Here is a 25,467-nt window from a genome sequence, read left to right as displayed (position 1 = left end):
GCTGGTGCCGCGTGTTCGTCTTGAACTGCAGTAGCGTACTAACAACCTTATGTCGTAGCGGTAAGGTTCATAATACCTTGAAAGCCTTCCCGCAGTAGTCGCACATCTTGTCCTTGGGCCCGGTGTGGTTTTCGTGTGCGAGACGCTGGTGCCGCGTCCGGTTGGCCGATGACTTGAACATCTGGCCGAACATAACGAGATACATATTACAATTATTGAATACTCAAGAATCCAAAAATTAATTCTTTATATTTAGTACAAAATGTGAGTTTTGGCACAGAATAAATAATAGTACTAGGCACAGAAGACTCACTCTCTAACAAAACGCGTGTGTTACGATCAGGGCAGATATGGCCGCTAGGTGGCGACAGCGCCACGCGCGGCTTATCTAAAATTGGTGTGGAAATGAAATGGAAGCTACGAGGGGCGTTCAAAATATTCTCGGTATTGATATCTTACGACCTCTTCTAAAATTTCTTTCGTTACTGGCCGCTAAGGTTTGTTCATTGACATTAAAAAAAAGTATAATTCGAACCGAGATAGTCTTTTGTTTTTCTGCAATTGCTGAACAAACATGAACATCATGTGCGAATTGACAATGTTAACTAAATTAGAACATCGATGCGTGATAAAATTCTTGACAAAACAGGGTAAAAATCAAAAAACCATAAAAGAGGAAATGGATTGTGTTTACCGTGAGTCTGCTCCTTCTTTGTCTACCATTCAAAAGTGGTCAAGCGAGTTTAAACGCGGAAGGGAGAGTATTGAAGATGACCCTAGACCTGGCCGGCCTGTAGTAGCTACTTCACAAGAAAATATTGATAAAGTGGAAAAACTTATATTGGAAGATGGTCGAGTGAAGGTAAAATCTATAGCACAAGTAACCAATCTCTCTATTGGTACCGTACATGATATTATACATGACCATCTTAATATGTCAAAAGTAAGTGCAAGATGGGTTCCGCGAATGCTGACTCGGCTTCAAAAAGACATGCGTGTAGCTTGTTGTTCCGATTTTATTGACCTGTGCGGTGAAAATCCTGATGAGGTGCTGCAAAGAATAGTTACTGGAGATGAAACCTGGGTTCATCATTATGACCCAGAGAGTAAACAAGAGTCCATGCAGTGGCACATTAAGGGTTCAGCTCATCCCAAGAAGTTCAAGGTCATCCCTTCAGCTGGCAAGGTCATGGCCACGATATTTTGGGATTGTGAAGGAGTATTACTAATCGATTATAAAGAAAAAGGTGTAAATATCACAGGACAGTACTACGCTAACATTCTACGTCAATTAAAGGATGTAATTAAAGAAAAGAGGCGAGGAAAGTTAACCAAAGGTATTCTGCTTCTGCATGACAACGCCCCCGTCCATACTGCTCATATTGCCAAGGCAGCTATTGTTGAATGTGGGTTTAAAACTGTTACTCACCCACCGTATTGTCCGGACTTAGCCCCCAGCGACTTCTTTTTGCTCCCCAATCTTAAAAAGGATCTGCGTGGAAATAAATTTTCTGACGATGAAGCAGTGAAGGCGGCAGTGGAGGAGCATTTTTACACGAAAGATAAAAAATATTTTTACGAGGTATTAAAAAAAATAATTGATCGATCTTTTAAGTGTATGAACATAGGGGGGGAGTATATTGAAAAATAAAAATATCAAACTTTTCGTACTTGTTTGTTTTCATTCTCATACCGAGAATATTTTGAACACCCCTCGTACCTGTTGCAAAGCGACGAAATCGCGGAATTTGGTTGATCAGATAGTTACCATGTGACACACTTGTTAGATAGTTACCATGTGGCACACTTGTTAGACAGTTACCATGTGGCACACTTGTTAGTTACCATGTGGCACACTTGTTAGACAGTTACCGTGTGGCACACTTGTTAGACAGTTACCGTGTGGCACACTTGTTAGATAGTTACCGTGTGGCACACTGGGCACTCGTATTTCCGCTCGTCGCTGTGCAGTCTCTCCACATGCCGACGCAGCATGGTGCCGGTCGGGAACACTGTTAGATAGTTACCGTGTGGCACACTTGTTAGATAGTTACCATGTGGCACACTTGTTAGATAGTTACTATGTGGAATACTTGTTAGATAGTTACCGATTGGCACAATTGTTAGATAGTTACCACGTGGCACACTTGTTAGATAGTTACCGTGTGGCACACTTGTTAGTTACCATGTGCACGCTTGTTAGATAGTTACCGTGTGGCACACTTGTTAGACAGTTACCGTGTGGCACACTTGTTAGATAGTTACCGTGTGGCACACTGGGCACTCGTATTTCCGCTCGTCGCTGTGCAGGCTCTCCACATGCCGACGCAGCATGGTGCCGGTCGGGAACACTGTTAGATAGTTACCGTGTGGCACACTTGTTAGATAGTTACCATGTGACACACTTGTTAGATAGTTACCGTGTGGCACACTTGTTAGACAGTTACCGTGTGGCACACTTGTTAGATAGTTACCGTGTGGCACACTGGGCACTCGTATTTCCGCTCGTCGCTGTGCAGGCTCTCCACATGCCGACGCAGCATGGTGCCGGTCGGGAACACTGTTAGATAGTTACCGTGTGGCACACTTGTTAGATAGTTACCATGTGACACACTTGTTAGATAGTTACCGTGTGGCACACTTGTTAGATAGTTACCATGTGGCACACTTGTTAGACAGTTACCATGTGACACACTTGTTAGATAGTTACCGTGTGGCACACTTGTTAGATAGCTACCACGTGGCACACTTGTTAGATAGTTACCGTGTGGCACACTTGTTAGTTACCATGTGGCACGCTTGTTAGATAGTTACCGTGTGGCACACTTGTTAGATAGCTACCACGTGGCACACTTGTTAGATAGTTACCGTGTGGCACACTTGTTAGTTACCATGTGGCACGCTTGTTAGATAGTTACCGTGTGGCACACTTGTTAGATAGCTACCACGTGGCACACTTGTTAGATAGTTACCGTGTGGCACACTTGTTAGTTACCATGTGGCACGCTTGTTAGATAGTTACCGTGTGGCACACTGGGCACTCGTATTTCCGCTCGTCGCTGTGCAGGCTCTCCTTGTGCCGGCGCAGCATGGTGCCGGTCGGGAACACCCTGCGGCACTCTGTGCAGTTATGCCTGCACATGAATCTAGTATATAACCGGATCTGGCATGAGGGGTGGGGCGAAATTTGACGACCGGTCTGGCCTAGTGGGTAGTGACCCTGCCTGCTAAGCCGATGGTCCTGGGTTCGAATCCCGGTAAGGGCATTTATTTGTGTGGTGAACACTAATATTTGTTCCGGAGTCATGGATGTTTTCTATGTATATAAGTATGTAGTTATCTATATAAGTATGTTATATCGTCGCCTAGTACCCATAGTACAAGCTTTGCTTAGTTTGGGGCTAGGTTGATCTGTGTAAGACGTCCTCCAATATTTATTTATTTATTTAAATGACCGAACGGTATAGTCTTATGTATCTTTCAGTAGGAGTAGCAGCAAAAGCGCTATTATTGTTTGTCCTTGTCAGTCTCACATTTTTTAGGGTTCCGTACCCAAAGGGTAAAAAACGGGACCCTATTACTAAGACTTCGCTGTCCGTCCGTCCGCCCGTCCGTCTGTCACCAGGCTGTATCTGACGAACCGTGATAGCTAGACAGTTGAAATTTTCACAGATGATGTATTTCTGTTGCCGCTATAACAACAAATACTAAAAACAGAATAAAATAAAGATTTAAGTGGGGCTCCCATACAACAAACGTGATTTTTGACCGAAGTTAAGCAACGTCGGGCGGGGTCAGTACTTGGATGGGTGACCGTTTTTTTGCTTGTTTTGCTCTATTTTTTGTTGATGGTGCGGAACCCTCCGTGCGCGAGTCCGACTCGCACTTGGCCGGTTTTTTTCTAATGTCTCCATTGTATGTAATTTGATATAAATAACTATAGCGACCCGCCCCGGTTTCGCACGGGTTAACAAATTATAATAATAGTGATTCTTGAGGAAGGTTTAGGTCAGTGGTTCCTAACCTTTTCAGTCCGGTTACCCCTATGACTAACTAGGGAACCTGATTTTACCCCTCCTCCCAATGGTAATAAAAAATAAAACGTGTACGTTTGTTGTATTGTTATATTAGGTTGGCTTATTTTATTACCCCCGTAAAATACCAGTTTTACGCCCAGGGGGGTAATTACCCACAGGTTAGGAACCACTGGTTTAGGTGAATAATTTGTTAACGTTTTGTGTAACCCGTGCGAAGCCGGGGCGGGTCGCTAAAGATAAGGATAGTTTATTCAAGTAGGCATATTACAATGCGCTTATGAACGTCAAATAAAGCTATACCGGCTCCAACCCTACACCTTTGCCTCGAGATTTAAATCCCGCTTCAATTGGAGGAGGGTATCCCAATATGGGACCGGCAACAAACTCGGCGGGACACATCTTTGCAAAACATTATCACCTACATCTTATAATTACGAGTAAATAAGAAAAAATACAATTTAAATTACTATAGAATTCATGCAATTATACACAGTATGTACTTTAATATACACCAGCGGTCGGCAACCTTCGGCACGAGGGCCGCATACGGCCCTCGAACCTGTCACTTGCGGCCCGCGAGCCTCCCTGGCTATTTTGCATGTAATATTGACAAACGACAATGTCTGATAAAGTCATAACTACTATGTAACCGTCGGCTGCTAAAAGGTTGCCGACCGCTGATATACACATATGGTACTTTGTAGTAGGCTAGTAATAAGTATAAACCTTACGTGAGCATATCGCTGGTGACGTGTTGGCCGGAGTACTTCATGTGGTTGTTGTATGAGTACGAGTTCTTGAACCGCTTATTACACAGCGCGCAATGCATCACGTCATCCTTCTGTAACAAATAAGTTTTTGGCAAAAATTTCCTTTTTGGTACAAGCTTTTATCGCTGACTGTACTTTTCTTACGACAGACAACTAATACTCATCGAGACAATTCTAAAAACCCCTAACACAATTAGGTTGCGTTGTTTCATCACAGAGTTCCTATGGCCACCTCCTGTCTCCATCATCAGATCAGTTCGACAGTACCATATTATTGTATTGTCATCAGAACTACATACAGCTGCCAATTTTCATGACGCTACGATCCTTGGAAGATGGTTAAATTAGTTACCTTAGATTCCATTACATAGTTACATACAGGTCGACCTAATAAAAGCTTGTTAAAAATGAGGCATTATCTATGAAAAGGGACCTTATTGTCGATGGCGCTTACGCCGCACAGCGTCGCGGGACATTGTATTTATATCGGAGCATCGTTAATAATGCCGTAACCGCCATCGACAATAAGGTCCCTTTTCATAGATAACGTCACATATACACTTTCAATGTGTTTGGGTAAGCGTTGTTCATAACTATTTCAGATTTCAAATCGATAGCTTTAGTAGTTCTCGAGATATTTAGCAATGTGACAGACAGACGGACGGGCAGAGTCGCAACATAAGGGTTCCTTTTGTACCTTTTTGGTACGGGACCCTAAAAATAGTATATTACCGTAGATAAATATATGTAAAGAAAGAGTGGTAACTCCATACATCAGTTTTCTTACCAAAACCATAGAGAAATATAATAAGACAAGAGTGCTCACTCCGTACATCAGTTCAGACTATTAATTTCAGTGTCTACATCTAGCATCGAGTAGCGGAACTATCAGTACTGCTACTTGACAATAGATCCCGGAAAGTCTTATCTCAACAGCATAAGACTTTCCGGTCGGTGCTACATCTATTGTCAAGTAGCAGTACTGATAGTTCCGCTACTCGATGCTAGATGCTAATAGTCTTTTTGGTACTAAAACTGATGTATGGAGTGAGCACTCTATGTATTTTTTTCTCTATGCCAAAACGCAAGTTATTTAGTAGTCGACATTTAGCGCCAAGTAGCCATTATAAGTTCTGCTAGTTGACAAAAGATGTCGCGGCAAACGAAAACTCTTAATGCTCAACAATTTTCAGCTAATATTTATAACTGGAACTCTATTTTCAACTCTTTCCGCTTGTAATATTAGTTGTAAATTGTTTTAGCAGTACATTTTTCGTCAGTAGCGACACTTGTGACATCTGGTGTCAAGTAGCGGTACTGATAATTTTACTACTTGACGTTAGATGTCGACTACGAAATAAATCGCGTTTTGGTATGAAAACTGATGTATGGAGTTACCGCTCTTTCTTTACTTATACTCTCTATGCTATTACTTATGAAAGCAAAATAATATAATCGTATACATTGATATAGAATAAAGAACTGGATACCCAATCAGCCGCAAAAAATGGCCCCACAAAAGTAACGTTGAAACAGATCACGCGTTACTTTTTCGTTTAGTCTTGTTTGAAACGCTCAAATGTGAAGTTGTCAACAATTACGAAATGTGCCGTTAAAATATGTAAAAATAACAATGATAAAACAAGGAAAAAGGATGGAATGTATTTCTTTCGGTTAGTTCTTTGGATAGCATTACATAATTTATGTAATCTGGTGGTAATTTTATGGTTTTGAATAAATTAATTTGTTAGTACCAAAGAAGGGATGTCAAGGAACAAAAATCTAATGAGTCGATGTGAGGTCAATATTTATTTTTATTTTTATATGAAATTCGTAAGGAATAATATTATGTTTAAATTCAAAATTTCCAAGAAAACCTATGCGACGTGCAAAGTGGACTGCTATTTAATTATAGCAAGAGATAGGGTTGATGCAGTTTTAAACAAAGCAAAACGGCACTTGTGTGATCGGCCCATTTCCCTGTTTCCGACAACCAATAAGGGCTTATATCGACTAACTGTAAATGCTAAACCTGTCTGAACACAGTGACAACCACAGGATTTTTTTGGGTTATTTCCACCAACTCGCTTTGGTGGTAACTAGTGGGAATTATTTTTCCCAGTAGTTACCAGTGGTAAAAGGTGGGAAAAAAATCCTAGTAGTTACCACTGATATCAACTTGGTGGTAACTAGTGGGAACAACCCGATTTTTTTTATAAAGTATGGACTTTATAAAAAAAAATCCAATCAGTACCTAAATGTCCCCGTGGGTGCGATGAGTAAATGTAGATCTAAAATACACAGTTATTTTATTTAATAAGTTGAATTTATTTCAAGGAAATTAGTATTTAAAGACGTATACTTACTTATTAAAAATTTAATTTGTTTGAATTTGAACCACGAATTAATTTTATTTAAACTCCCGATTAAATTAAATTTGTTTTATTTATTACTTCAATTGGTTTTTCTGTATAGTAATACCTATTCAAGTGTACCAAAGTGACTCCATTCGTTCATTATTCTCGTTTGACGTTGCTTGACGTAAATACGTTACGTTTAGTGCCATCGGACTAAATTTTTTAAACAGTGTTGGTACTTATGTATGCAAATGTGACACTTAATGCTTACGACATTAAGCTCTTTTCTGTACGAAACATTTATCTTGACTCAAAATTTACGTAAGCGTTTTTATCATCAATGCAAATGGTGCGAAACGTCATTGGGATCCACATTTCTTGACGTTTTTGTTCTGCTTTGTGTGTCTATTTCTTTTATATTAAGTCAGTGATCGTATATGATTAATAATTATTCATAATGTTATGATATTACACACCTAGGACTGCGTTATAGCGTTTGTATAGCCAATTGAAGTTGCAGACAGACAGACAGACATACTTACGCCAGTATGGACTCGAGCGACGTGGGTAGTCAGGATTGCCTTGCACTTGAAGCTCTTGTCACACTCCGAGCACTTGAACAGCCGTTCCAAGTCCTTATGTGTACTGCGGACAGACAAACAAATATCTATTTCTCAAACATACTCCGAAATGTATGCGTTAATGTCACGAAATGACGACATGAAGTTGCTCATTTATGGCTCCTTACCAGGGATGTTGCGAACATCCGCATCCGCATCCGCAACTGCGGAACTTCCGCATTATTTTCAACATCCGCATCCGCATAAAATCGATGCGGAGCTTACGCGGGTGCGGATGTCGAACAAGTCGGTACAGGAATGTCTTAGCGGCGGCGTAAGTGCTAAGTAATTTCGTCATTACCTATAACGAAATTAATCGTCTAGATCCAGAAAAGTCGGCCAAGTTACTGTTTATTAAATATAACGCACCTATATTCTTGCTTAAATACTAAACGTTTCGTTTTTTTTAATAAGAAAATACTAAAAATGTAATATTTGACGTTTTCTGAGTACCTAATCTTGACATCCGCATCCGCTAATGTGAGCCCTTAAATATCCGCATCCGCATCCGCGGATGTCAAAAAATCTGCATCCGCAACATCCCTGCTCCTTACATTACTTCTTGACCTAGGCCAAAAAGCCTAGGCGCGATATCGAGACGCGGCTTGAGACGATGCGAATAGGTTTCGGAGCGGTTCGGAAGAATTCGGAGGGTGTCGGGAAAACATGGCCGGATCGTATCGCGTGGTACGCCATCTTGGTCGCACTTATGGCTGTATGTATCTTATTCATTGACATCTCTCTCTCGTGAATAATATAGTCTACAGATCCACTGAGCCAAATGAGTGATATATACCAGGGATGTTGCGGATGCCGATTTTTTGACATCCGCGGATGCGGATGCGGATTTTTAAAGGCTCACATCCGCGGATGCGGATGTCAAGATAAGTACATAAAAAAACGTCAGATATTACATTTTAGTAATTTTTATTTCAAAAAACCGGCCAAGTGCGAGTCGCGTTCCAAGGGTAAGGTACATTAAGTCCCATTCACGCTTGACTGCTCATTTCTAATAGGTTTTTCTGGCTAATTACTACATTACCTAGCTGTCTAGCACTTACGCCAATGCTAAGACGTTCCTGTACCGACCTGTTCCACATCCGCATCCGCATTAAACTCCGCATTGATTTTATGCGGATGCGGATGCAGATGCGGAAATTCCGCGGTTGCGGATGCGGATATTCGCAACATCCCTACTCCGAAAGATGTCACGCGAGTGACTATTAAAAACAAGTGAGTCCATACCGTAAAATTATTCAATGTTAGTATGTCTCACAAGTTTCACAACAGTTGAAATTCGAAGACGCATGTGCTGAAACCTTTCAGAGCGGCCCTCGGTACTCATACTCACAGCATGTGGTACTTCATACGGGTCATGTGATCGAAGATCTTCTTCCCGCACTGGGGGCACTCCTCGCAGCCGTGCCCGCGGATGTGGTTCAAGTATTTTCTGTAGCGACTGCAAAAGCAAACAGTTATTATTGTACAAATTATAAACTGAAATAGATGTCATATACTTAATAGAAAAAAAGGCTAAGTGCGAGTCGGACTCGCGCACGATGGTTTCCGTGCAAACGGCAAAAAACACTGTTGTAAGGAGCTCCCTTAAATATTTATTTTGTTTTTAGTATTTGTTGTTATAGCGGCAACAGAAAATACATCATCTGTGAAAATTCAACTGTCTAGCTATCACGGTTCATGAGATACAGCCTGGTGACAGACGGACGGACAACGGAGCCTTATATAGGGTCCCGTTTTTACCCTTTGGGTGACCGATAAACTAATAATACATAGACGGCTAACGGATTTATCAGTACCTCTACTTGACACTAGATTAGTGACATCTACGACTAACGAAACGTGTATTGCTCAATAATTTTCACATAATATTATAACCGGAACTCTATCTTTAACTCCTTCCGTTAACTGTAGTAATAAATACACTACTTGGCGCTAGATTAGCGACATCTATAATATTAATTTGAAATATCGGTTGCAGACGTGTCTGCTTGATAAAAAATAAAGTAAAATAGTAATTTTTCACCACACCAACCCGAAGAAAATATGAACTGTAAGATATCAAATAAAACCAAATTCAAATGCATGTTATTAAATATTTATCATTCAAAACCATCATTTAAGTGTCAATTCTTCCAGTAAACATAAGAAAATAACTCAAAATTTGCATTTGATTACTTTGCCTCACATGTGAATAAAATGCAACTTTGCTATCAATTTTTGAACAATCAAGAGAGCCTTTACCAGTTGGTGTGGTGAAAATATATATAGGTACATACGTGAACTCGCGAGAACAGATGTCGCAGTTCCAGAGAGTGATAGGGACCGAATGCTCCGTCTCGCAGTGCCGTCGCATGGAGTTAGGAGTGTCCCACGCGTGGGCACAGCGCGTACATTTCAGCAGTCTGTGGGCACAAATAGTTGAGGTGAACGATTAAACGGGTTCTATTGTTTCCCAAATAGTTTTAAGTCATAATGTATTGTTTGCCCGCATTTTCGTTAGTCATAATTCATTTGGTCCAGAAACGCGTCACATTTCAGGATTGCCATAAAACAAACCTAACCTATCGGCCCGAGCCGAGCGTTGTCGGTTTTTGTCAATGCTCAAAGGCGCCTCAGTACGTTTGCCGCGCTCACTGAAGACGGATGTGTTTTGCCTCGCTTTTTCGCCGCATGTTACGCTACGGCTTACGTAGGCGGACAACGCGCGAACGCGGCGCGGCGCGGCGCGGCGCGGCGAGGTAGCGGCGCGGCGGCGGCGCGGTGGCGGCGCGGCGCGGCGCGACGCGGCGAGGATGAAACAAACCGTTGATACGTATAGGTATGTCCTACTCGTACGTGAGCGATTTAGACGCGAAGCGGGGCGGCGGCCGCGCGGCGTTCGCGCGTTGTTCGCCTACGTAAGACGTAGCGTTAGCGCCATGGATAAAGAACAGTGCCTTAAATTAATACAACTGGTGAATATAGACGATTATGGGATGCGAAATGTCCCGATTATACTAATAGAGGACTAAGAGAAGATGCGTGGACAAATATAAACCAGGAAATAAACATTCCATGAATAATTTTTTTTTCACCTCAGCAGCTCGAACAAGGGTACTTTGCTACTTAAAAACAGTGAGCAAAATCGCATTTTGCTCACTGAGTGGGACAAAATGAGCAAAATGCGATTTTGCTCACTCAGTGAGCAAAATGCGATTTTGCTCACTGTTTTTAAGTAGCAAAGTACCCTTGTTCGAGCTGCTGAGGTGAAAATTTAATTGTTGGTATATCTTAAAAAAACATGAGTGAATAGAGGTAAGTGATGAAGAAGGAATACATTTTTCGGGTTCTCTAATATGTTCTCACTGCTGAGGTGAAAAATGTTGTGTACTACACGAGATCAAAGTTATTTACATCTCGTGCGCTTTTGAGTCCCTTACTACGCTCAAGATTCTAAATTAGATTCACTCGCTACGCTCGTGAATCTATTATAGAATCTTTCGCTTGCACGGGACTCAAAATAAGCACTCGAAGAAATATCAAACTTTGATCTCTTGTTGTACAAATAACTATTTTACAAGCCGTAGAATTATTAGAAACGCAGTGGTGGCGACAGTTTTTCGAATGAACGGCCTCATGAGACGCGCGGTCTCTGTGCGATTTCACGTTAAACTGAGCGCTCGATGTTTGGCTCAGCCTCACTGTGGCTTTGCCGCGCGCGGCAGCCTCGTGCAACAAATTCTACCGACCGAGGCTGCCTCGCGCGGCAAACGTTGCGCGGCAATCGTCCGAGGATGCCTCGCGAGGCTGCTCGCTCAGTCAGTACCCGGCTATTAGCTATTCAAAAAATAAATTCCGGGCGTTGCGAGGATAGCAGTGTTGGCCGTAATGTGTAATTCTAATTAACAATTAATCATTTCCATTAACCATTAAATCCGCAATTAGTCAATTGCATTACGCATCAATTTAAATTAAGTTAGTTAGAATTGAATTTTGAGACGTTTAATTACATTGATTGTCAATCTAAATTAACGTTTAATGCAATTAAATCAATTTTTTCATAAACTAATAATTAATGTTACTATTGCTTAGAAACTTGGAGCTAGGTATTAAAATTAAAAATAAGCATATGAATACAAGCTTCAGTGAATTATCAGGTCGTGATATTTTAAAATGAGACAACAAAATGACCCTGAAACCTGGCAGTAGGTACCTACTGGAACTCAGGTTTGGTGCAACATAGACACACGCCGTTTAGGCTATTCGACTCGCACAATGAGCACTTGGGAGAGCAATACCCAAGATGGAACTGATGCTGAACCTTGGCTGTACCTAGTGGAACTCAGGTTTGGTGCAACATAGACACACGCCGTTTTGGTCATCCGACTCGTCTTGATGAGCACTTGGGAGAGCAGTACCCAAGATAGAGCTGATGCTGAACCCTGGCAGTACCTAATGGAACTCAGGTTTGGTGCAACATAGACAAACGCCGTTTTGGTCATCCGACTCGTCTTGATGAGCACTTGGGAGAGCAGTATCCAAGATAGAGCTGATGCTGAACCCTGGCAGTACCTAATGGAACTCAGGTTTGGTGTAACATAGACAAACGCCGGTTTGGTCATCCGACTCGTCTTGATGAGCACTTGGGAGAGCAGTACCCAAGATAGAGCTGATGCTGAACCCTGGCAGTACCTAATGGAACTCAGGTTTGGTGCAACATAGACAAACGCCGTTTTGGTCATCCGACTCGTCTTGATGAGCACTTGGGAGAGCAGTACCCAAGATAGAGCTGATGCTGAACCCTGGCAGTACCTAGTGGAACTCAGGTTTGGTGCAACATAGACACACGCCGTTTTGGTCATCCGACTCGTCTTGATGAGCACTTGGGAGAGCAGTACCCAAGATTGAGCTGATGCTGAACCCTGGCAGTACCTAATGGAACTCAGGTTTGGTGCAACATAGACAAACGCCGTTTTGGTCATCCGACTCGTCTTGATGAGCACTTGGGAGAGCAGTGCCCAAGATAGAGCTGATGCTAAACCCTGGCAGTACCTAATGGAACTCAGGTCTGGTGCAACATAGACAAACGCCGTTTTGGTCATCCGACTCGTCTTGATGAGCACTTGGGAGAGCAACACCCAACATAGAGCTGATGCTGAACCCTGGCAGTACCTAGTGGAACTCAGGTTTGGTGCAACATAGACAAACGCCGTTTTAGTCATCCGACTCGTCTTGATGAGCACTTGGGAGAGCAGTACCCAAGATAGAGCTGATGCTGAACCCTGGCAGTACCTAATGGAACTCAGGCTTTGTGCAACATAGACAAACGCCGTTTTGGTCATCCGACTCGTCTTGATGAGCACTTGGGAGAGCAGTACCCAAGATAGAGCTGATGCTGAACCCTGGCAGTACCTAGTGGAACTCAGGTTTGGTGCAACATAGACAAACGCCGTTTTAGTCATCCGACTCGTCTTGATGAGCACTTGGGAGAGCAGTACCCAAGATAGAGCTGATGCTGAACCCTGGCAGTACCTAATGGAACTCAGGTTTGGTGCAACATAGACAAACGCCGGTTTGGTCATCCGACTCGTCTTGATGAGCACTTGGGAGAGCAGTACCCAAGATAGAGCTGATGCTGAACCCTGGCAGTACCTAATGGAACTCAGGTTTGGTGCAACATAGACAAACGCCGTTTTGGTCATCCGACTCGTCTTGATGAGCACTTGGGAGAGCAGTATCCAAGATAGAGCTGATGCTGAACCCTGGCAGTACCTAATGGAACTCAGGTTTGGTGCAACATAGACAAACGCCGGTTTGGTCATCCGACTCGTCTTGATGAGCACTTGGGAGAGCAGTACCCAAGATAGAGCTGATGCTGAACCCTGGCAGTACCTAATGGAACTCAGGTTTGGTGCAACATAGACAAACGCCGTTTTGGTCATCCGACTCGTCTTGATGAGCACTTGGGAGAGCAGTACCCAAGATAGAGCTTATGCTGAACCCTGGCAGTACCTAGTGGAACTCAGGTTTGGTGCAACATAGACACACGCCGTTTTGGTCATCCGACTCGTCTTGATGAGCGCTTGGGAGAGCAGTACCCAAGATTGAGCTGATGCTGAACCCTGGCAGTACCTAATGGAACTCAGATTTGGTGCAACATAGACAAACGCCGTTTTGGTCATCCGACTCGTCTTGATGAGCACTTGGGAGAGCAGTACCCAAGATAGAGCTGATGCTGAACCCTGGCTGTACTTAGTGGAACTCAGGTTTGGTGCAACATAGACAAACGCCGTTTTGGTCATCCGACTCGTCTTAATGAGCACTTGGGAGAGCAGTACCCAAGATAGAGCTAATGCTGAACCCTGGCTGTACCTAGTGGAACTCAGGTTTGGTGCAACATAGACAAACGCCGTTTTGGTCATCCGTCACATCTTGACGAGCACTTGGGAGAGCAGTACCCAAGATAGAGCTGATGCTGAACCCTGACGGATGACCTAAATAGCGTGGGCCTATGTTGCACCAAACCTGAGTTCCACTAGGTATAGCCAGGGTTCAGCATCAGCTCTATCTTGGGTACTGCTCTCCCAAGTGCTCGTCAAGATGTGACGGATGACCAAAACGGCGTTTGTCTATGTTGCACCAAACCTGAGTTCCACTAGGTACAGCCAGGGTTCAGCATTAGCTCTATCTTGGGTACTGCTCTCCCAAGTGCTCATTAAGACGAGTCGGATGACCAAAACGGCGTTTGTCTATGTTGCACCAAACCTGAGTTCCACTAAGTACAGCCAGGGTTCAGCATCAGCTCTATCTTGGGTACTGCTCTCCCAAGTGCTCATCAAGACGAGTCGGATGACCAAAACGGCGTTTGTCTATGTTGCACCAAATCTGAGTTCCATTAGGTACTGCCAGGGTTCAGCATCAGCTCAATCTTGGGTACTGCTCTCCCAAGCGCTCATCAAGACGAGTCGGATGACCAAAACGGCGTGTGTCTATGTTGCACCAAACCTGAGTTCCACTAGGTACTGCCAGGGTTCAGCATCAGCTCTATCTTGGGTACTGCTCTCCCAAGTGCTCATCAAGACGAGTCGGATGACCAAAACGGCGTTTGTCTATGTTGCACCAAACCTGAGTTCCATTAGGTACTGCCAGGGTTCAGCATCAGCTCTATCTTGGGTACTGCTCTCCCAAGTGCTCATCAAGACGAGTCGGATGACCAAACCGGCGTTTGTCTATGTTGCACCAAACCTGAGTTCCATTAGGTACTGCCAGGGTTCAGCATCAGCTCTATCTTAGATACTGCTCTCCCAAGTGCTCATCAAGACGAGTCGGATGACCAAAACGGCGTTTGTCTATGTTGCACCAAACCTGAGTTCCACTAGGTACTGCCAGGGTTCAGCATCAGCTCTATCTTGGGTACTGCTCTCCCAAGTGCTCATCAAGACGAGTCGGATGACCAAAACGGCGTTTGTCTATGTTGCACAAAGCCTGAGTTCCATTAGGTACTGCCAGGGTTCAGCATCAGCTCTATCTTGGGTACTGCTCTCCCAAGTGCTCATCAAGACGAGTCGGATGACTAAAACGGCGTTTGTCTATGTTGCACCAAACCTGAGTTCCACTAGGTACTGCCAGGGTTCAGCATCAGCTCTATGTTGGGTACTGCTCTCCCAAGTGCTCATCAAGACGAGTCGGATGACCAAAACGGCGTTTGTCTATGTTGCACCAGACCTGAGTTCCATTAGGTACTGCCAGGGTTTAGCATCAGCTCTATCTTGGGTACTGCTCTCCCAAGTGCTCATCAAGACGAGTCGGATGACCAAACCGGCGTTTGTCTATGTTGCACCAAACCTGAGTTCCATTAGGTACTGCCAGGGTTCAGCATCAGCTCTATCTTGGGTACTGCTCTCCCAAGTGTTCATCAAGACGAGTCGGATGACTTAAACGGCGTTTGTCTATGTTGCACCAAACCTGAGTTCCACTAGGTACTGCCAGGGTTCAGCATCAGCTCTATCTTGGGTACTGCTCTCCCAAGTGCTCATCAAGACGAGTCGGATGACCAAAACGGCGTTTGTCTATGTTGCACCAAGCCTGAGTTCCATTAGGTACTGCCAGGGTTCAGCATCAGCTCTATCTTGGGTACTGCTCTCCCAAGTGCTCATCAAGACGAGTCGGATGACTAAAACGGCGTTTGTCTATGTCGCACCAAACCTGAGTTCCACTAGGTACTGCCAGGGTTCAGCATCAGCTCTATCTTGGGTACTGCTCTCCCAAGTGCTCATCAAGACGAGTCGGATGACCAAAACGGCGTTTGTCTATGTTGCACCAGACCTGAGTTCCATTAGGTACTGCCAGGGTTTAGCATCAGCTCTATCTTGGGCACTGCTCTCCCAAGTGCTCATCAAGACGAGTCGGATGACCAAAACGGCGTTTGTCTATGTTGCACCAAACCTGAGTTCCATTAGGTACTGCCAGGGTTCAGCATCAGCTCAATCTTGGGTACTGCTCTCCCAAGTGCTCATCAAGACGAGTCGGATGACCAAAACGGCGTGTGTCTATGTTGCACCAAACCTGAGTTCCACTAGGTACTGCCAGGGTTCAGCATCAGCTCTATCTTGGGTACTGCTCTCCCAAGTGCTCATCAAGACGAGTCGGATGACCAAAACGGCGTTTGTCTACGTTGCACCAAACCTGAGTTCCATTAGGTACTGCCAGGGTTCAGCATCAGCTCTATCTTGGGTACTGCTCTCCCAAGTGCTCATCAAGACGAGTCGGATGACCAAACCGGCGTTTGTCTATGTTACACCAAACCTGAGTTCCATTAGGTACTGCCAGGGTTCAGCATCAGCTCTATCTTGGATACTGCTCTCCCAAGTGCTCATCAAGACAAGTCGGATGACCAAAACGGCGTTTGTCTATGTTGCACCAAACCTGAGTTCCATTAGGTACTGCCAGGGTTCAGCATCAGCTCTATCTTGGGTACTGCTCTCCCAAGTGCTCATCAAGACGAGTCGGATGACTAAAACGGCGTTTGTCTATGTTGCACCAAACCTGAGTTCCATTAGGTACTGCCAGGGTTCAGCATCAGCTCCATCTTGGGTACTGCTCTCCCAAGTGCTCATTGTGACGAGTCGAATAGCCTAAACGGCGTGTGTCTATGTTGCACCAAACCTGAGTTCCACTAGGTACAGCCAGGGTTCAGCATCAGCTCCATCTTGGGTACTGCTCTCCCAAGTGCTCATTGTGACGAGTCGAATAGCCTAAACGGCGTGTGTGTATGTTGCACCAAACCTGAATTCCACTAGGTACACCCAGGGTTCAGCATCAGCTCTATCTTGGGTACTGGTCTCCCAAGTGCTCATCAAGACGAGTCGGATGACCAAACGGCGTGTTTCTATGTTGCACCAAACCTGAGGTCCACTAGCTAGATAAAAATTACGGGCGCCTTTATAAAATTACGATATATTTTTGTTAATTGATAATTATCAATAATATTTTTAATTGTCATTAAAAATTGATTTAATTTTTAATGGTTTGTGAAGCATTAACCATTAATTCTTTTTAATTTTTAATGGTTCGAAATAAATTAATATTAATGCAAATTGATGTTAATGCGAATTGACAATTAATTTTCCTTCAATGGTTAATGGTTAATTCGAATTAACCTTTTCAATGGTTAATTTTTAATGGTAATTGGGATTAACGTTCGGCCAACACTGGAGGATAGTAAACATTTTGCAGAATGAATTACATACATAAATTATTTACTTAAAGTCTCCAATCCGCATTGGGCTAGCGTGGGGACTATAGCCCAAGCCCTCTCGCGCATGATTCCTGTGCCCAGCAGTGGGACGTATACAGGGTGCCCAGTAATTAATGGATAACCTTCTAACCACCGACAGGGCACCTTAGGCTGGTCCAGAAAATGCACTTATAGGTCTAGTAAAAGTTTCGTGGTTTTAGAGATAATCGCACTTTTCTAAATTTGAAGTATGGTGCTAGCTACTAAAAAAGACAGAAAAGTTCGATTATCTCGAAAACCACGAAACTTTTACTAGACCTATAAGTGCATTTTCTGGGCCAGCCTAAGGTGCCCTGTTGGTGGTTAGAAGGTTATCCATTAATTATGATTATGATTACTGGGCACCCTGTATAACCGGAAATTATCTTCTTCAGCGCCAGGGTCCGCTTTCCTGCTCAGTCTTCTCCACTATAACCTGAAATTATAACTTAAATATTTCGATAGTAGGTATCTTACCTGTAATGCCTGTCCTTATGCGTCGCCAGGGCTGGCTCCGCGTGGAACCTCAGCTTGCAAATGTCACAGGACAGCTTGCCATACATCTGTCCACATAATTTTAGTTTTAACCGACTTCATAATTTCGTAGGTTGAGTGAGGCAGACCTCGAAGGAGATGGCGACACGATCTTGACGTCCTTCAATGATTTATAACTCGAGATAGGTTATAGGCGTTCCAAAATTGAAGCGCTTACCTTGTGACAAATTGGACAAGTTGCCTTTAGTCGCGGCTGGACAAGCGAGAAATGTGCACGTGCTAACGAGCTCCCGCACACCGAAACAGAAAGAAACGACCTTATGTTTAACAACGAGTGTGACAAAGATAGATGGAATAAGAAAATTAATCAAAAATAACAGATTTCTTCGTAGGCATAGAAATAAATATGGAAGTATTTTTTGTGCTCCTCAAGTATGAGTATAACCTATCTATGGTTATATTATATCATTGACGTCCTTCGGAAAGATTGCCATAATAGAACGAGACGCGTGGAAGAATGGGAGGGAGGCCTTTGCCACAGGGCGGACACGCCATACATCAAAAATGATTTGCGTTTATATGTGTGCGCGGCACGTCTGTACACGCGTCATTGAGTTTCTGACGGAATCCTGACGGAATCTCAGTAGAGCGACTTACGCACACATTCATGCCGCGGCCTGTCGCGGGCGAGGTAATGCGAGTCGGGGCGGGGCGGTGCGTGTCCGTTCTGTATGATAATACTATTACTTATTCTGTGCCTTTGCCCAGCAGTGGGACTCAACAGGCTAACAAATAAAAAATAATAAGGTTTAAATTGTATGTACATTATGTTATTTCAACCATCAGCCATATTTTAAGAGATGAATATGTGGGTCATACTGAGCAACTTTTAGTATGGAACCAACAAAAAAAATTGGCTGTTTCATACATTTTAGGAGAACAGATGTCGATGTTTTCTATAGGTGAGGCAATAAAAATCATAATTTCATAATAAAACATTTTTATACAGTCAATTATAGTACCTCTAAAAATTTCGCTACGGGTAAAATATTATCCCGCATATGACCTCCCTTTTCTTCATAGAAACCCTTATATTTACTTATGTGTATTAATTTATATATATATTTTTTTATTTAGTAATTAAAATTATCGTAATTCAACCGTAAATCAACAAACCTCAGTATGCATCTTCTCATGTCCCAAAAACGTCCTTCTTGTGAAAAAGGGCTCCACACATTTCGCACATTTAAAAACTTCTATACTTTTTGCATAGAACTCGTTCTCTCTCTTACTCTCCCACCATCTCTGTCTCTCCTCTTCTGTCAATCTCTCTTCTGTAAAACTAGGGGCTGATGGGTCGGATACTGGTGGTTCCGAGGTTTCTCCAAGTGAGTGTTTTTCTGCATCTTTCTCAGGCGTAGGGTTTTTTGGTAGGATTCTCAGCGTGGGAACTTCCATCATTGGTAGTTTTCGTTGGGGCACTACGCTTATTGGTGGTGGGTATGAAACGTCTGAAAAAAAACAACGGGTTGCACTCCGGGAGTGCCGGCAGAAGTGAAAACTCAATGACATTGTAACAGTTTTTCGATCAGGTCACGTGTCAGTCTTACGAATTTTCAATCTGTCGACTCTGTCGGTCACCTGACCTGTCGCGAGTTTAATATTTTTTCCCCACCTCAAAAAGTGCACAGCGCGGCTAAAGAAGTTTTCACTTCAAAAACATTTTTGAATCATTTTTTAACATATATTGACAAAGAAGGAAATCAAATCAGTTCCGTTCTGGTCTTCATCAGCAGTTACATTTCACCAAATAGCACTTTTTAGGGTTCCGTACCCAATGGGTAGAAACGGGACCCTATTACTAAGACTCCATTGTCCGTCTGTCTGTCACCAGGCTGTATCTCATGAACCGTGATAGCTAAACAGTTGAAATTTTCACAGATGATGTATTTCTGTTGCCGCTATAACAACAAATACTAAAAAGTACGGAAACCTGTTGACGAGTATAACTATCGCCTTCCTCAACCTTCAATCAGAATAGTGGCGACCAGATCAACGAAGGCACCGTAAGCAAAGACTAAAGGGGCCCACAGATTACCAGTTCGCCGGACAATATCAGCCTGTCAGTTGTTCGGAACTGTCACCATTTGCATTTAACTGACTGGCTGATATCGTCGGGAACTGGTAATCTGTGGGCCCCTTTAAGCCAGATTATAGTAAGAAGCTAACGGGTAAGCTTCAGTCTCTGGCCCATCGGCGGAAAGTCGCCAGTCTGTCGGTATACTACAGGTTGCACTTCGGGGAGTATGCTCAAGAGCTACACGAGCTTATTCCACCGTCCCCATTCTACCATCGGACTTTTAGACGCACGGCCGGTCTCCATCCTTACTTGGTAGATATTCCACCAATTCGCACGAAGCGCTTTGCTTCCTCTTTTCTTATGCGCACTGCCAAGGAATGGAATTCCTATATTTCCGAGCTCATATAACCCGGCAACCATCAAGGGTTAACAGGCAGGTGCCTGTTGTGCCAGAAAGTTCTGGGCAGGCTCGCTCCATCGTAGGCCACGTCTTCGCCTCGGCTAGTCTGTGGCCATGAGTAAGCCCATTTATAATTAAAAAAAAGAAATACTTACGTTTCCTATTTAAGAGTGACATTAGCGTTGCATCCGCAAACCCGACTCCACCCCATACCCCAGCGCTTTCATTTCTCATAGGCACCGGTTCACGGTTTAACATAGTCTCCCAAACACCACCGCTATCACGCCTTTGAGGTACAGGATCTTGTGACACACTAGCATCACTAACTTCAGCATTTTCATGTCTATCAGGTAGAGGTTCAATTTTAACCACAAGCCTTTCCGGTGGATTAACTTCATGTTCATACACTTCAAACATAACTTTTCCATCAGTATCTCCGGGTTCCGCGGGATCAGGGTCCATGTTCCATTCACTTGGTGCTACATTATCTGGGTCGGGCTCGGATTTTAATCTTTCTATAAGAAGGGGATCTCGGTGTTCTGTAGGTTCTGTTTTTTTTGGTGGGTTTGTTATTTCCAAGTTGTGGCGATTGGATATTGTTAGTTTGGATAGACTTTGGAGTGAGGTCGGCTGAAAGGATAAAACGTAGTTTATAATCTGACGATAATTCAGATAATTAGTTAATTCTTAATTTACACTTTATAGCTACAAAGGACGAGATTTGCTTGTATCTGGATACAAATAACCTGTCAAAGCGTCCTTATGGCAGGGACAAAGTGGGATTTTTTGATTGGAAATGACACATATTTTGTTTGTTTGAACAAGAAGTTGGTAAACCATGGGAATCTGGGGATACAATTGTGACTCTGGCTGTCTCTTCCCGGAAATGATATTTATTTGAGATAAGCGCCAAAATTGTACTTCATCAGACTTGTTAACATACCCCAGGGTTTAAGGTAAGGAAAGTTTAGCCATTAGTCAAAAAATATGTAAAAAGCGAAACTATTTTAACATTGTGACACATTTTGAGCTTACTGCCTATTTGTAATTCATAGTTTGGTAAATATTTTACAAAAAAAAAACAGTTATAGGCGTCCAAAACCTGAGGGTATGTGTAGTGTATTGAAAAATGAGGGTACTTCAACAAAACCTGTCTGGATTTGTCAGGTGCGGTAATAGGGATGATGACACATGTTGAATTGTATAACAAAATCTAGTAAAATAGATAGCAAACGAGCAATTTATCACAATAATGTAGATATTAAAATTACATATTGAAAAATTACAAAATTACAGGACCTGAAAGTTTCAAAATGTAAGTTTTTTTTAACTTCCAAAAACGATAAAAGTAAGGGTACCATTCGATTCTTTACATTTCATCCAAAAAAATATTGTATAGCAACTATATACATAAACGCAATATTTCACCGACAAAAACGCAATTTTCTTGTTTTGTCCATACTACAAGATGGGCGATGACGTCACGGCCTCTGGCCGTTTTGTGTAGGGCGTTTCGCGAATGAAGTGCGACTGTCGGACTTTGACTACAATTTCTGACTTTTGTGTTACTTTAATGCAATGGGTCCCATATAGACATTTGATCCTAAAAACAAACCCGATCGATTGATACCATAAAAAAAAATTAGTCATGTAGCCTATTACATATGCTCTCCCGAGTTTCGGCAACGTTATCGCGATATAAAAGTGGCGACTAGGATCGGATTCGAATTGACGCGTTTTATTAATTTTTGTGACTCTTTTTAACTCGAGGAATTGGTACTTTTCACTAATTTTTGTTTGGACCAGCTCTTTCTCTTAAAGTTTGCCAATCCCTGGTCTATTAGATTACACCAAACCTTAGTTAGATGGAAGTTTAATTTACTCACTTGTTTATTTATCATGGCTGCAAGAGTATGCTGTGCTTTTAGGGCTCTGTCTTTAAAGTTGACCATTTTTATAACAAAATGGTTGCACTCCCAGCATATCTTGTCGTTTTCTGTCAGCTGAAATATGAAATTATGAGTTTTTGGACAATTTGGACACAAATGTGTTATACTAGAATAGAAAGCATCAAACTTAATATATTATGTTGAACATGATACATGATACTGTGTTGTATGGAGCAATACTAGCCTATCCTTAGATAAAGTTATACCCAGGGCTGTATTTCCATCTAGGCCCCATAAATTCTAAGTGCCCTAGTTCTCTTAATTTGGGCAAAACAGTTTACTTATCTACTAATGAGTGTCATCTGCCAGTAATTCAACCTGCATAAGAATTGATAAAATCCTCCAAAACCTATCATATTAGTAAGGTAAATGTACTGGTGCTCGACGCGATCCCAGTACATGTCATCTTGAAACTTAAGTCATTGTCAATAGAGGTGACAGCAGGGTGTCATCTATTGGACATTAGCGTGTCGAGCACTAGTACGTTTACCTTACTTATGTTAAGTCGGGAAGCTACACCGGCCAACTAAAGTATGTACGCTAAGTAACTAACTAACTAAACTATCGCACGCCCGTAATTATATTGCATATAATTCCGGAGGTCAATGCCACTGTGTGAGCGGGACAGCAATATAATTATGCGCACATTATTGCAAATGGCGGATCAGTGTACGAGATTCTACGTGCTCAACGTCCTTACTTTACTGCGCCAATATCCCTAAAATTTGTACAAGAAACAAAGGTACATACAAACTATAACAGTATGATACTTATTACTTACCGTCAAATCTTTATAGAACATAGAAACGGGTCTGATGTGGTGTAACGGCGGTGTAAACATTTGCCTATCCTGGCTTAGACATGTCGCACAAAAGGCGTTTGGAGCTCCACTGTGAGCGCTCATGTTTTAAAGATGCTAATCAGAACATTTGTTTAATACGATATAGAACCACTGGGGCGGAGATAGAGTCTTCAGAACTTCAGGTGGTCCTCAGGCAGAGTCCAAGCTCGCTCCATGCTCGCTCCTCAGCATCAGGGACTCGAGTTGCACTAGACAGTTTTGTTTTGACATTTTCGTTCAAAAATATCGTGTAAGTATATGGGTAGTCCGAACCGCGAAAATCGAAGTTCGCAAATTGGAATAAAAGGAAAAGATCCTCGCAATTTGCGAATTTTGATTTTCGTGGTAGGCCCTCGGAGTGGACCAGCGTGGACAATCAAACTGAAAATTTCGTAGATCGCCGAACTCGACTCCACACTCGCGTTCGCGGATTCGCGCCGTGATTGCCGCACGAGTGTGGAGGGGGCTTAGAGGCTATGTATAGCCATAACACACTACCTTACCGAGGGTGACAAGAGTTCCGTACAGATTTGATTAACCTTTTAGACGCCGTGTCAAACACAAAAACTGTCACGCTGACGCCACGTCACCGAAATGTCAAAACTGAAATTGAACTGCATATGCACGTAGGTCTATGTTGCTATGTGGTCTGTCACCGATTAATCGGTCTTTGGGGTTGAACCTACGGTGCGGATATATCGGTCATTGGCGTCCAAAAGGTTAATGTTTTCACTAAACTACAATCAAAACACTTTTAACACGTCATTATATTATTCAGGATTACATACCAAAAGGACATGAACAATGTTACCTAATAGGAGAATCTCAGTGTATGTATGTTAAGATATGCCTTATAAACAATACAATTCATTATTCTCACACGTCACATACATCCGGTACCCTCGCATCTGACAGCAAAAATGTTTTTCTTCTTTAGTTTTCGTGCAGAACCGATCACACGCTTGTTCTCTCGTGAAGCGCGCCTCGGCTAGAGCTACCAAGGCGACCAGTAACACGGCACTCAGGAGAACCAACAAAGTCTTGCTGTGCATTTTAAATACGTATTTTCTTCACTTATTGCTTCATTAGTAACTGCACTTGTTAATTTAGAATTTATTTTTTATTGGGTTTTTCGACTGTTTTAAAGTATATGACGCGCAAAAATGAAACGTCGAACTGACAGTCGATGAAAGAGTTGGAGTATTTGGAGTATAGCTGGAGCAAGGAGAATTTAATCAGGAGAAGTTAATGACTTAGAGCTTAGAGCGGTTTCGCACTATGTCCGATCCGAATCCGATCCGAACCCGTGAAAATATGGTCCGAAGTAGCCGTAGAGCTATTTCTATGTAATTTACGCACTAGATCCGATCTCCGTCATCCGATTTCGGAAAGAAATCAGACGAATACATTCCAAGACTCTATTCCTCTGTTGGTCATGGATTAATTTTATATTTAATTGGACCGTCAGCTCTCTAACAAAATCACATTATTATTAATGAACAAAAAAGGTCCATCTTTCAACAGTGGAAATATTCGTTGTAGACGGGGAAGCCTCGGTAGCTCAGCTCAGTCAGCTACTCAGCTCCCATGAGCCGTGGCACAACAACGACAGGACAACGCGAGGAAGATGATGAAGTATATAACATATGTACATACCTACATTACCTACTCCGGCAAGCCAGCTTTGTCAGTATAAAAAGGTAGCAAATTCTTGTCTTGGTAAAAAACATATCATTGGAGAGAAACAAAAAACTTTATATGGGTATCGCTTTTCTATTAGAATTTTACAAACAATACATTCTCCCGTTTTCACAAGTCGCGTACAGCGCATGTCCTTGTAGTCGGCAGCAGAACATCTTCACCATGCTGGTCCGATTGCAGAATGCATCACAAGGCCGCTGTCTAGTCCATTTGGCTTCAGTGGAAGCAGCAATAACAATCAGTGCGACAGAAATCAATAGGATCCATATACTTTTACAGAACATTGTAAAACTTTAATTTTCTAAATCGTATTTGTTCAGTTGAGTCGTGAGTTGGTCGTGAGGTAGTAAATATCTTCTCTGAGCTTAGGTATTTTAAGATTTATTTGTTCTGTTTTTATTTTTCATGCTGAACGTTGAACTTGACAAATTTAAAGCTCGAT

At 42.7% G+C, this 25,467-nt stretch overlaps 1 protein-coding gene across 1 annotated transcript; it reads right to left on the bottom strand.

Moving 5' to 3' along the window:
- Positions 1-67: 67 nt before the first annotated feature.
- LOC134660097 (zinc finger protein 14-like) lies at positions 68-23,473 on the bottom strand. Its single transcript, XM_063515797.1, has 11 exons — positions 23,265-23,473; positions 22,421-22,537; positions 20,690-21,164; positions 19,231-19,565; positions 18,037-18,122; positions 10,082-10,207; positions 9,136-9,243; positions 7,707-7,809; positions 4,769-4,878; positions 3,023-3,134; positions 68-181 (listed from the first exon to the last, which is right to left on the bottom strand). The coding sequence occupies exons 1-11, from the start codon at positions 23,385-23,387 to the stop codon at positions 68-70; spliced, it is 1,809 nt and encodes a 602-aa protein (XP_063371867.1). The 5' UTR covers positions 23,388-23,473.
- Between the last annotated feature and the right edge of the window lie 1,994 nt (positions 23,474-25,467).

Source organism: Cydia amplana, chromosome 26, assembly GCF_948474715.1.
Source record: "Cydia amplana chromosome 26, ilCydAmpl1.1, whole genome shotgun sequence".
In the NCBI taxonomy this organism is placed as follows: Eukaryota; Metazoa; Arthropoda; class Insecta; order Lepidoptera; family Tortricidae; genus Cydia; species Cydia amplana.
Note: the sequence above shows the minus strand (reverse complement) of the source record. Positions and strands in the feature narration are given on the sequence as shown.